Source organism: Genypterus blacodes, unplaced genomic scaffold (assembly GCF_046128005.1).
Source record: "Genypterus blacodes isolate CSIRO-AG114 ecotype Tasmania unplaced genomic scaffold, CSIRO-AGI_Gbla_v1 ptg000442l_1, whole genome shotgun sequence".
Taxonomy (NCBI): domain Eukaryota; kingdom Metazoa; phylum Chordata; class Actinopteri; order Ophidiiformes; family Ophidiidae; genus Genypterus; species Genypterus blacodes.
The window spans coordinates 20,001-32,500 of record NW_027467212.1 but is presented as its reverse complement, the minus strand read 5'-3'; the positions used below and the strand labels follow the sequence as shown (position 1 = coordinate 32,500).

The following is a 12,500-nucleotide window of genomic DNA, read 5'->3' as shown; positions in this document are numbered from 1 at the left end:
AGGTTTACCTGGAAACTGACAGGAAGTGTGGCGAGAACAACAGGTGACAGGCAGGAGATGAAGATCACACTGAGGATGATGTGATCAGAGTGTGTGTGAGTGTGTGTGTGTGTGTGTGTGTTGTATCGATGGCGTGTGAGGCTTAGGTGAGGTTTAGCAGATGACCTCACCTCCCTTCACACCGTACTGGGCTGTCCCCCCCTGAGGTTCAGGCTGACATGGGCCACGCCCTCAGGCTCAGCACTGCAGAGTGTGACATCATGGAGCGGCCGGGTGGGGACGCAGTCACATGTCTGCTGCTGCTCTAGGTGCCCCTCTGCTCTGCTCCATAATGGAAGAGGCAGCTGGCCTGATGACGTGATGATGCTCCTCAACCTGCTGAGGTTCCTGAACGCTCCACAGGCCCACAGGCCTCAGCCGCTGATCCCTCAGCCCGCTCCAGCAGCAGCTGAGGCTTATTAAAGACCTCTATTTCAGGATCCCCCCTGACCCCCATCACTCTGCTCTTCCTCCTACACAACACAGCAACAAACCAGAGTGAGCAGGGAAGGAAGAGGAAGAGGAGGAGGCATCAGACCATCTAACATCAGACCTAATGACTGAATTCCCAGCATGCACCAGTTGTCTGTCAGCCTTCTCCCTCTGTGCCGTGTTGATCTGATTCCTCCCTCCCTCCCTCCCTCCCTCTCTCCTTCTCTCCATCCCTCCCTCCCTCCCTCCCTCCCTCCCTCTCCAGCCCTCTCTGTTCCAGGCTCGGACCACCATGATGGTCAGCAGCGGGCGTTTCCGCTGCCCGTCCTGTAAACAGGAGGTGGTGCTGGATCGCCACGGAGTCTACGGTCTGCAGCGCAACCTGCTGGTGGAGAACATCATCGACGTGTACAAACAGGAAGTCAGCAACAACAACAACAACACGGCCGAGTAAGAAGAGGAGAGGAGGAAAAGAGAGAGAGAGTTACCTTTCTCTCTGTGTCTCGCTCTCTGTCTCTCTCTCTCCCTCCCTCTCTCTCTCTGTCTCTTCCTCTCACTCTCACTCTCCCCCCCTCTCTCCCTCCAGGCCCAGCCCCCTCCCCCCTCCTCCGCCTGACCTCCTGACCTGTGCAGATCACGATGGAGAGAAGGTGAACATCTACTGTGTGAGCTGTCACGTCCCCACCTGTTCGCTCTGTAAGGTGTTTGGCGCTCATCAGTCGTGCCAGGTCGCTCCGCTCAGCGACGTCTACCAGCAGCAGAAGGTAAGGAAGGGTCACAAAGCCACGTGAAGGTCAGCCTGACGTGACCTTTCACCTGTGACTGTGTGCTCTCTGTGCCCAGGCTGAGCTGAACCAAGGAGTCGCGTCTCTGACCGACCTCAACCACAAAGTCCAGGCCCTCATCGATGACCTGGAGGCCACCTGCACCAATATAGAGGTGTGTGTGTGTGTGTGTGTGTGTGTGTGTGTGTGTGTGTGTGTGTGTGTGTGGACCTACAACACGTCTTTGCTCTGTTCTGTCCCTGCAGGAGAACTGTCGAGCTCAGAAACAGAATCTGTGCGAGCGCTTCGATCGCATGTTTAACATCCTGGAGGAGCGACGCAAGGTGAGTGTGTGTGTGTGTGTGTGTGTGTGTGTGTGTGATGGTTTATGCGGGACACACGAAGAACTCTTTATTCTATACGTTGTCATGGTGATAAGATTGTGTTCATCATGGTGTTGAAGGCGATGACCCAGCAGATCAGCGCAGAGGAGGGCGAGAAGACGGGCCACACTCAGGCGCTGCTGCGTTGCTATGGAGACAGCGTGGAGGCCAACAGTAAGCTGGTCCAGGTGGCGGTGAGCAGCATGGAGGAGCCGGACATGGCTGCGTTTGTCCAGGTACAACATCTGGGACAGGGATCCTAAAGGAAGTGTGTGTGACCTCTCAGGGTGAAGTGCTTCTATGGGTGTATTCTTTTATTTATGTGTGTGTTTATTTGAGATACTATGAAATGTACAGATGTCACATTTGAATGCAGGTGTGAGGAGAGTGTGTCTAAGCTGACCTGACCACTCGTCCTCTCTCTTTGTCTCCTTTCTCAGAGTTCCAGAGAGCTCATAGCAAAGTGAGTACTTATTTATTATCTGACAGACTTTTCTTTTTCAATGATGTTTATTTAAATGAGTATCTCTGTAATTCACCATGTATTTGTATATTTCATAGTAAAATGATTTTATTTTCTTAATCGTAAACACTTGAACGTAACTATTTAACTATTTCATATTTATTTAGTTTGTTAAAGTGAATGTGATCTTTTCTGCTCCTCATGTTCTAAGGTTGAACTTGTATTATTCTTGTCTTATTTGATTCTGATCTGATCAAAGTGAAGCTTCAGCTCCTCTATGAAACCTTCAGCATGAATCAGATCTGACTGCTGGTTAAATCAAGTTAATGTCTCTCTCTCCTGTTTCATGTCTTCTTCCTCCTCTTCTGCTCTCTCTGTCCGTCCTCCCCCCTCCTCCCTCCCCTCCCACCCCCCTCCCCCTCTCAGGGTTGTAGGGGCGACCACCTCGTGTCCTGCTGAGACGGTGAAACCAGGCTACGAGAACATGAGCCACTACAGATTTAACTTCAGCCTGCAGCAGAGAGCCGTGCAGAGCATCGACTTCTTCAGAGGTGCAAAACCACCTGCAGTCACGTTCACACACACACACACACACACACACACACAGACACACACAGACACACACAGACACACACACACACACACACACACACACACAGACACACACACACACACACACACACACACACACACACACACACACACACACACAGAGTTTAATTCAAAATCAGACCTGACTGAAGCTGCAGCTCAGTCCGGTCGTCACTCAAACTGTCACCTGATCTGGTTTCTGCTTTGGGATTGAATCTTTCTCACTCCTGCACCTTCATGTCTATAGATAGATACACAAGTGAGAAGGGCAGAGAGTCAAACCAGCCAGCAGAACCAAAGGAACACAAGCTTTAACTGGTCCAACTGGTCCAACTGGTCCAACTGGTGAAGGACTAGATTACAAGACCAGACAACATGAGACGATAACATCATGTCCTTTAAACTCACAAACATGCCATCTTCTTCAAACTTTAACTCTGATAAACCCTTTAAGGTAGAAATGCCACGATCTTCCTCTGCTTCACCTCTGAACTCTGTGTGTTCCTCTGTAAGTTGTGTGGTTGTGTAGATGTTCTCCTTCTCTGCAGGTCTGATGGATCCATGATCACGTGTTAAAGTCTCTATAAGCTGGCTTTGTTTTCTCTCTCCAGCTGAGGAGGAAGTCGCTAAAGAGCCAGAGGTTCATCTTGAACCAGAAGAAGCCAAAGACCTTCTGGAACCCTCCGTGCAGGACCTGGAGCTGATTCTGGACTCAGAATCGGAGCCAGCTCCAGAGCCGGGCCCTGCACCTGAACCCCTCCCAGTGCCTTCAGTACAGAACACTCCTGCTGCTACTGCACCGGAGCCTGAGCCTGAGAGCCACAGCCCGGTCCTGAACCAGCAGAGATCTGATCCCATGATGGAGGAGGAGGAGGAGGAGGAGGAAGAGGAGGAGGAGGAGGAGGAGGAGGAGGAGGAGGAGGAGGAGAAGGAGGAGGAGAAGAAGGAGAGGAAGGAGGTGGAGGCAGAGGGACGTGTAGCTGCTGAGCCTCTGAAAGAGAGCAACCAAGACCAACACCAGGAGGGAATGAGCACCCAGCAGGTAGAGCCTCACACGCACACACACACACACACACCCTGAGACCTGAGAGGTTCGTTGTGAACGGTCCTCCACTTCTGTGTCATGATGACATCATCACGTAATATGATGAAGATGATGTTTGCTTCATCTGAGCGACTCCTCCATAAGAGCAGTTTGAATAAAGTCATAAAGTAATCATTCAGATTTATTCCTGTAGCGTTAATGAAAGCAAAATATGTATTATATGCGATGCTGACTGGCGGGCGAGTCAGATTTAAACGTTTGTTGGAGAAAGAAAGCTGCAGTCTGTTCTTCTTCTTCCCTCACGTGTCAGTGTGAGGGCAGAGAGGCAGAGAGACACGCCCACGATGAAGAGGAGGAGCTGGAGGAAGAGCAGGAGAAGAAGGAGCAGGAGGAAGAGGAACAAGAGGAGGAGGAAGACGCCACATTCTACCCGAGTTGGTACAAAGGCAGCGGTTGGTGCAGGTTTAGCCCCGCCCCTGCTGTCATTCCCCCCGGCCCAGCCTGGGACCCCCTTCCTGTGGCTCAGGATGCAGTCCAGAGTTTCCCTCAGCCCTCAGCTGTGTCCGACCTTCATCCTCAGGAACGCTCCTCAGCACCTGAAGATCCGTCTGCGTCTGAGTCTCGATCCCGGGACCAAAGTCCGTCCCCCCCCAAACAAGCCCCAGATAAGCCGCTCCTCCAACAAAGCGTCCAACCTGGTGTCCTCCTGGAGGGACCAGACAGGGAGACATCAGGGGACAGTGAGGAGGAGGAGGAGGAGGACATGCAGGGGTGGGTGTGTCTGTCTGGGACTGCTGATGAAGGTGTGGTCCTGGCAGAGAGCAGCTTGGATCCTGGAGAAGATGGGACCTGCAGTTTGTCCCCCGAAGACGACGCAGAGCTCATGGAAGGAAGAGGGGAGGGCCAAGGAGAGAGAGGAGGTGTTGAAGGAGGTGTTGAAGGAGGTCTTTCAGGGCGGAGAGAGACGGAGGAGAGAGCTGATGGACCTGGGATGGAGGGACGCTCTGGATGCTCTGGATGTGTGGAGGAGGAACAGGAGACTGAGGGTGAAGGTCAAACCTCCTCACACCAGGTCAGTCTCCTCTGCTGTAGCTTCATCATCATCATCATCATCATCACCACCGACCAGCTGCTCTTCACCTGCTGCTGCTCTGGCCTCACCTCCTCTTCCTCTCTGTGCTCACGCTGTTTCCTTCACTTGGTCACGTTTTGATTCACTTTGCACCCTCGCTTCCTCCTCTCCTCTCCTCTCTCCTCTCCTCTCCTCTCTATCTTTCTTCATATCTATCGCTCCATCATACTGCGTCCATGAATTCATACACTCCTTCTTTTTGCTCCTCCCACCTTCCCTCCACTCTGTCCTCCTCTGCCTCTCCATCCTATCATCCCTCGCTCACCTGTTTCTCTCTCTCTCTCTCTCTCTCTCTGCTCCCTCCACCGCCTCTCTCTCTCTCTCTCTCTCTCTCTCTCTCTCTCTCTCTCTCCATCCCTCCATCTGTCTCCAGGCTGTCACTCTGCTCTTCTACCTGCTGGCCTTCCTGGTCATCCTGCAGAGAGTGTGGGCTTACATCGGCTGCTTCATTTGCATATAACACCAGCAGGAGGCGCTGCACTGCTGCACCGCTCAGGTACACGGCCCCCACCAACACACCTCCACCTGCCACTGGAGGCTTTTACTCTGAAAAGTAACAGAAGTGTACCTCATCTGCATGCTGCGTTGGTTTGTCCTGTCAGAGTAAAACTCTGCTGCCCCCTAGTGGCACAGCAGCAGACTCATAACTCTCTCTCCTCTGAAGTCTTTGCTGTTCCTTTCTGCTCCAGATGGAGACTGAAACTGGGGGTCCTGCTCAGACCGGCCCTCCCCTCTCCTCCTCCCCCTCATCTTCTTCCCCCTCCTCCCCCTCCTCCTCCTCCTCCTGCCTCACTGAGCCTCCTCGTCGTCCCAGTTTCTGCTTCTCCTGGCTCAACCCCCTCAACAAGAAGAAGTAGAGGGGCCACAGGCTTGTTGTTGAGATGAAGATGTGAGGCGCTCAGCAGGGGGTCCGGCTGATTCAGCGCCGCCTTCACGCTCACATGGAAACACTTTCCTGAATCTGGGAGCTCCAGGAAGTCCAGATTCAGTCTCATCTGCTGATTTTAGATTCACTTTAAATATGGAGATGGAGCAGAAACACAGTAGAGCAGCAGACACTCAAGAAGAAGTGTGGTTGATCAAAGAGGAGTTTGTTTGTCTTCTTCCTGCTGAGGAGCTGCAGATGTTTCAGCCAAACCACCGTCACTTCATCAGGTTTGAGTGATTGATCACTGATTATTGAGAGTGAATGTGTGATTCACTTTTTTGGCTTTTTGACAAAAACAACTCCATCTGTCTCTATGATCAATCAGACTCAGTTTGTTATGGAACACTCGGTGACTTGGTTAGATGATTGGTTGATGAGTGTGTGTGTCGTGAGTCTTTGATTGACAGTAGATGTTGGTCTTGTTAAATATATTTATTGATGAAATAAAACTGATTTTGCTTACATGGAGTGTGTGTGTGTGTGTGCGCGCGCGCGTGTGCGTGCGTGCGTGTGTGTGCGCGCGCGCGCAGTGGTGCCAGATGTTGTGAGTAAACTTAAAGAGACTCAGCTGTGATGAACAGATGGTAACCAAGCGTCTGCAAACACAATATTTACACTTTTGACAGCGGTGGTGTGTGTGACGTCATATGCCCTCGCCGGAAAACCGAATTTTAGAAAAACAATCAAGTTTTAGGGGTGAGACATTTGACTTCCCGTTTAAAGCTCTGGCCTAATAAAATGCTCTAAAATGAACCAAACATTCGGACTATATAATGTAACAACATTATTTGTCTTTGATTCTTAAAGTAAAAGCATGTACTGTGTTGCATATAAATTAATACATTTATTTCAGGTTCAGCAAAGTTAGCAAGCAAAGTGATGCCATACTTATATATTATTAAAACCAATTCAATTTAAACGTATTTTAACTATTGTAGGATTTATGAAATACAATAACAATAACAATAAACATGCATAAAATCTGGTAATATCTCAGAAATGAAAATACAGGTTGATCAAAACAGTCTAATCTATCTTCTTTTTTACATGGTTACTTTTTACATATGTACCACAACGTATATGATGTATCAGTCTAAGCACAAAGACACACACAGCTTCATGGCCGGATGACGTACGTTAGATTTCATGGAGCTTTTATTTTGAAAGCTCTCCTCGGAAGGGTGTCCTCGTGCTTGCCTCCAGCTTGCCTGTGGCTCTGAGCTGAGCTGGCTGTTTGTTCGCAGTGTTTCGACGGCTCAGCCTCTGGCAGCAGGACGCCCCGCTCCTCCGCTCATCCGCTCCGCTCCTCCGTGACGACACCGCCGCTCTCACTCGCTTCGTCTCCGCAGACACCAGCAGACCAACTTCACTTCGCGCTCAAAGCGTCGCAGTTGTTCTAAATCGACGCCATGGATCCTGCGGGTCAAGGTAACGATACATGTTAGCTTAGAGCTAGTTAGCCAGCCTTTAGCTTAGCCTGGGAGCGGAAACGGCCCCGCTGCGACTCTTTTGACACTTAACGTTACTTCATATGCGCTCATTTGGACGCAGCGAGGCTCTTAGAGGGGAGACAGAGCAGCGGGGGGACAGAGCAGCGGCCCGGTGGTTCTGACGGGAGCGGCAGCAGCTAGAGGAGCTAAGAGGCGGAGGAGGATCAAGTTACTGTCAAACACACACACACACACACACACACACATAGAGAGAGGTCGATATCTTCTTAGGTTCCTGTTGTACTGTTGTCATAAAGTCTTCACCAGGACGCCCACGATGTCAGATGTAACATTTGTACTTCACACATCAGGTTAATGTTACACTGACTCACTGTCACTCACTGTGTGTGTGTGAGTGTGAGTGTGTGTGTGTGTGTGTGGAGGAAAAACCTTTTGCTCCAGATGTGTGTGTTGTTTCCCTTGCGTCCTCTTCAGATTGGAGCTGTAGCATCATCATGGATCTGATTCAGTCTGAATGGATCCAGAGCTGATCACTGTATTGATTATTGATCTCCATTCAGATCTCCTCCTCCGGAGGCTTTGTTGTTATCATTGTTACATTGTTGTCTCTGGCGGAACAGAAGTAGGGAAGCAGAACTCATCCAAACATTCTTCTGCTTCTGTGGCCCGGTTGTCACGGTGATGCTCACTGTAGACGATGGCGCCTCTCACAGGAAAGAGGAGAACGTTTGGTGACAGAAACACTCAGGTTGCTTGATGGTGATGTAACCCCGCCCTGCCCTGGTAAAGGAACGTGCAGCGCTCAGTGAGGAAGAGGAGCAGGACAGCGAGGAAGAGGAGCAGATCAGTGTGATGGTGGAGCCTCACACTCAGGCGTCTGCAGGCCGAATCCCAGACGGGTTGGCAGCTCGTCTGTGGTGTGATGATGGACTCGTCATGTTCCATCAGGCTTCCTCTTCCTCTAGGAAGTGATGAAGTTTGACCACGTGTGTCTGTGCGACGTCGTCCATAAACACGGACACACAGCTGTGAGGGGATCTGACTCAAGTTTACAGATTTCTCACACTTTGATCTTTGGTCTCTCCCTCTCTCTGTCTCTCTCTCCCTCTCCTCTCTCTCCTTCCCTCTCTCCCTCTCTCTATCTCCCCCTCTCCCTCTCTCCCTCTCTCTCTCACCCTCTCTCTCTGTCTCTCTGTCTCTCTCTCCCTCTCCTCTCTCTTTCCCTCTTTCCCTCTCTCCCTCTCTCCCTCTCTCCCTCTCCCTCCCCCTCCCTCTCCCTCTCTCTCCCTCTCCCTCTCTCTCTCCCTCTCTCTTCCTCTCTCTCTCTCCCTCTCCTCTCTCTTTCCCTCTTTCCCCCTCTCCCTCGCTCTCTCTATCTCTCCCTCTCCTCTCTCTTTCCCTCTTTCCCTCTCTCCCTCTCCCTCCCTCTCCCTCTCTCTCCCTCTCCCTCTCTCTCTCCCTCTCTCTCCCTCTCTCTTCCCCTCTCTCTTCCCCTCTCTCTCTCTCTCTCTCTCTCCCTCTCCTCTCTCTTTCCCTCTTTCCCCCTCTCCCTCGCTCTCTCTAGCTCTCCCTCCCTCTCCCTCTCTCTCCCTCTCCCTCTCTCTCTTCCTCTCTCTTCCTCTCTCTCCTTCCCTCTCTCTATCTCTCCCTCTCTCTCTCCCTCTCTCTCTCTGTCTCTCTCTCTCTTTCCCTCTCCCTCTTTCCCCCTCTCCCTCGCTCTCTCTATCTCTCCCTCCCTCTCCTTCTCTCTCTCTCCCTCTCCCTGTCTCTCTCTCTCTCTCTCTCTTCTCCCTTTCTCACGCTGCTGTCTGTATCCGTCTTCACTGTCTCTATATATCTTGAGGGTGGAGTCGCTGTATCAACCCTCAGTGTGCACGCAGATGTTCCTCCCTCACCTGTAGATGATAAAGTTCACCCTGCTCTCTCACTTTGTGTTTGATGTTCTGTTCCACTTCTCTCCCTCAGTAAACTCATGATGCTGGGTCTCGTCCCAGTCCGTCCCATGTTGTGGTGATGCTCAGGCTCTTCCTGCTCTCAGGGCTGAGGCTGATCTCAGGCTCTTCCTGCTCTCAGGGCTAAGTGAAGCTTCATTGGTCACCTGAGAGCTCTTTGGTTTCTCTCCCACAATGCACTCTCACTCTCAGCTCCACTAATCACCACTCTCACTCTCCCTTCCTGTTGGATATCCTCTGCCACCAACACTGTGTGTGTGTGTGTGGGGGGGGGGGGGGGTGTGTGTGAGTGTGAGTGTGTGAGGCACTCTGGACTTTAGCACTTGAGCTCCACTCTTCTGTTAACCCCTTCCCCTCCTCCTCTTCCTCCCTCTGTCCTCCTGCTGCAGACATCAACCTGAACTCTCCTAACAAAGGTCTTGTTGTGGATCGTGCAGACGCTCTCTCAGACGTGCCGGTGGAAGGAGCGGCCGGCCCCACGGTGAACCCTCTGCCGCCCGGCGTGACGGAGGAAGAGGCAGAGGAGCTCCGCATCGAGCTGAGCAAGGTGAGTGACACAAACACTCAGTCTGAGGAGAGACGCAGAGGCTGTGGGGAAACATGATCCAGAGCCAGAGCCTCTGCAGTCTGCCTGTGGGATGAGACGCTTCTGGCAGCCAGGGCCACTCTCCACTCGAAGGAGGAAGAAGCAACAAGGAAGTCAGATGAGTCCAGATAGAGACGGGAGCGTTGTGGCCGGCTCTCCCTCTCAGCCGCTGAGCCGTCTGCTCTGTGGCGTTTCAGGTGGAGGAGGAGATCAACACCCTGCGTCAGGTGCTGTCGGCCAAAGAGAGACACGCCGCCGACCTGAAGAGGAAGCTGGGCCTCAGCCCGCTGAACGAGCTGAAGCAGAACATCACCAAGGGCTGGCAGGACGTGCAGACCTCCAACGCGTACGTGCTCCACACACACACACACACACACACACACACACCAGCAGCTCTGCACACTGAGCCACCGCTCAGAGGAGAGAGGAAGTCCAACAAGCAGAGAAACGTTATGAGGTCATTTTAAAAACTAAGTGCAGTAAGAAGCAGCTGTGGAATCTGACTGTGTGTGTGTGTGAGCTCAGCGCTGACCTCCTTTCATGGAGACGGCGCTGTAGTTGCTCCTTATCCTGCTGATAATCAGCCTCAGCTGCTCATCATTGTGTCCCTGGCAGCTTTAGAGGTGAGCGTGTTCCCTGTGAGGAGAGGCTCAGGCTCCTCCTCACCTCTGGCTCCATGCTGACTCAGCAGAGCTCCTGAGGCTCTGTGATGTCGTGCTGACGTCAGCACATTGCTGCAGGAACGTCAATGGAGAGCTGAGAATGTGTTGGGGTGAAAGAAGAGGGTGGGCCTGTTGTGTTAGGGTTCAGACACAGAGTTTGTTAGTGGATTAGACCAGAAGTGTGTGTGTGCTTGTGTGTGTGCGCACCTGCGTCTCCAGGCATGAACCAGCGTCAGAGTGAACTCATGAACCGTTTCCTGTGGAGCTCTGTTCCCTCCAGCCTCAGCTCAGGGGAAGCGTCTCCATGAATGTGAAGCACACACACACAAAGTCTCACACTGAAGTGAGAGGCTAACAGAGCCACCCACACGGCTACAGGACTGTGTGTGTGTGTGTGTGTGTGTGTGTGTGTGTGTGTGTGTGTGTGTGTGGACTGTCAAGGAATGAATGGAATAAAAAATGGATGGCTCAATCTGTACTCCAGCTGTCACTCAGGTGTTTGTATCACCTTGTTGTTCTTCAGCGAGGTCGACTTCAGGCCTGGTAGGTGAGCGTAGCTTTAGCGTAGCGACCTTTTGACCCCCGGGAACTGAGAGGAGTGGATGATGTCGACTGGCCTCCGCCGCTCTGCCGCCTCTGTAGCTGTGTGAGGAGACAGAGGAGCTGGGCCAGTGTGTGTGTTTACTCTCTCACGCTGCGCTCTCTCACACACACCACACACACACACACACCACACACACCACCCACGCCTCTCTGTTCTCACCTTCTCACTATGTTTGAGGACACCCTCGTCTCAGCAGCTGCAGTCTCACACCCTGTCTGGATCTGAGATTCTCTCTCTCTCTCGCTCGCTCGCTCGCTCGCTCTCTCTCTCTCTCTCTCGCTCTCTCTCTGTCCACTTCCTGTTCTGTCACTCGTCCATTCCTGTAACTTTTCCCTCACTTCCTGTCTGCTGCTCTCAGCTCCTCAGTGACACAGAGAGGAAACGTGCGGTGACTTTGTTTCCCTCCTGGTTTCCTCTCTGGAGCTGTGAGGCCTGAAGCTCAGAGACGTCTCTGTCTGAAGCAAACAGGCTGAACCTGATCAGAACGCCCTGTCGCCCTTTATCACACACACACACACACACACACACACTCAGACCTGCTGCTGGAGCGTGGGAGGAGAGGAATGTGAGGCTGATAGAGAAGGAGGCTGATCTACTGAGTCACATGATGGCAGAGAGACGGAAACACAAAGGAACAAACGCTTTGGGAATCTGTGAGGCAGCAGGTGGACGAGACCAAGTGTCCTGCTGTCCTCCTGTCCTGCTGTCCTGCTGTCTTGCTGTCCTCCTGTCTGAGTGTCTTGAGTGTCCTCAAATTTTCACACTTTGACTCTGTGATGTGAAACTATCAGCTTCAGCTCAGACTGGAGAGACGGAGCGCTCATGCTAATGTTTATCTGCTGAGAAACAGAAGTACAGTGGCACACACACACACACACACACACACACACACACAGAGGGACAGAGTGATGTACAGTGAGCAGCTGTGTGTGTGTGTGTGTGTGTCTCTGTGTGTGTGTCCACACACTGAGCCCCTTGTGTCAGCAGAGGCACAGGCAGGCACAGACTCACACTGATTCAGGCTCAGACTCCACCTTCAACCTGAAGCACCAGCAGGTCCTGCTGATCCTCACAGCCTGGACCAGCTGCTCAGGCTCAGTCCAGACAAACATCCTGCTTCCTGCCAGCGTTTGCACCGCAGCTACGGCTTCATGTTTGTCCATGTAGGTGGAGCCGCCCAGACAGATAACACACACACACACACACACACACACACACACACACACACACACACACACACACACACACACACACACACGCCCTTGCTGCTCTAGTGACTCCTGCTGGAGGTCGTGCTGCAGTGCAGGCAGCACATTATTATTGTATAGAGATTGAATATTATGTATCATAATACACACACACACACACACACACACACAGCTGAGACTAAAACATAGCTTCCTTGGCGGAGGTATTAATGGTGGCGAGGAGGGAGAGTTACATGGACCTAAACCTCCTCCACTTGTTT

General features: G+C 52.0%; 2 protein-coding genes across 5 annotated transcripts in view; both read left to right on the top strand.

Moving 5' to 3' along the window:
- The window catches only part of trim101 (tripartite motif containing 101), an 8,229-nt gene extending 2,610 nt beyond the window's left edge, over window positions 1-5,619 (top strand). The window contains exons 3-12 of one of the 2 annotated variants that reach the window (XM_076139699.1): window positions 737-921; window positions 1,058-1,235; window positions 1,315-1,410; window positions 1,502-1,579; window positions 1,699-1,854; window positions 2,059-2,081; window positions 2,508-2,632; window positions 3,284-3,714; window positions 5,223-5,345; window positions 5,539-5,619. In XM_076139699.1, the coding sequence (XP_075995814.1) occupies window positions 737-921; window positions 1,058-1,235; window positions 1,315-1,410; window positions 1,502-1,579; window positions 1,699-1,854; window positions 2,059-2,081; window positions 2,508-2,632; window positions 3,284-3,714; window positions 5,223-5,309 (1,359 nt within the window). In that variant the 3' untranslated portion in view covers window positions 5,310-5,345; window positions 5,539-5,619. Of the gene's footprint in view, window positions 1-736; window positions 922-1,057; window positions 1,236-1,314; window positions 1,411-1,501; window positions 1,580-1,698; window positions 1,855-2,058; window positions 2,082-2,507; window positions 2,633-3,283; window positions 3,715-4,027; window positions 5,346-5,538 lie in introns of those variants that run through there. The other variant, XM_076139698.1, reaches the window with a different exon arrangement.
- A 1,368-nt stretch (window positions 5,620-6,987) lies between these two features.
- The window catches only part of tpd52l2b (tpd52 like 2b), an 11,783-nt gene continuing 6,270 nt past the window's right edge, over window positions 6,988-12,500 (top strand). For 2 of the 3 annotated variants that reach the window (XM_076139700.1, XM_076139702.1), the window contains exons 1-3: window positions 6,989-7,205; window positions 9,570-9,727; window positions 9,964-10,112. In XM_076139700.1, the coding sequence (XP_075995815.1) occupies window positions 7,187-7,205; window positions 9,570-9,727; window positions 9,964-10,112 (326 nt within the window). In that variant the 5' untranslated portion in view covers window positions 6,989-7,186. Of the gene's footprint in view, window positions 7,206-9,569; window positions 9,728-9,963; window positions 10,113-12,500 lie in introns of all 3 variants that reach the window. The other variant, XM_076139701.1, reaches the window with a different exon arrangement.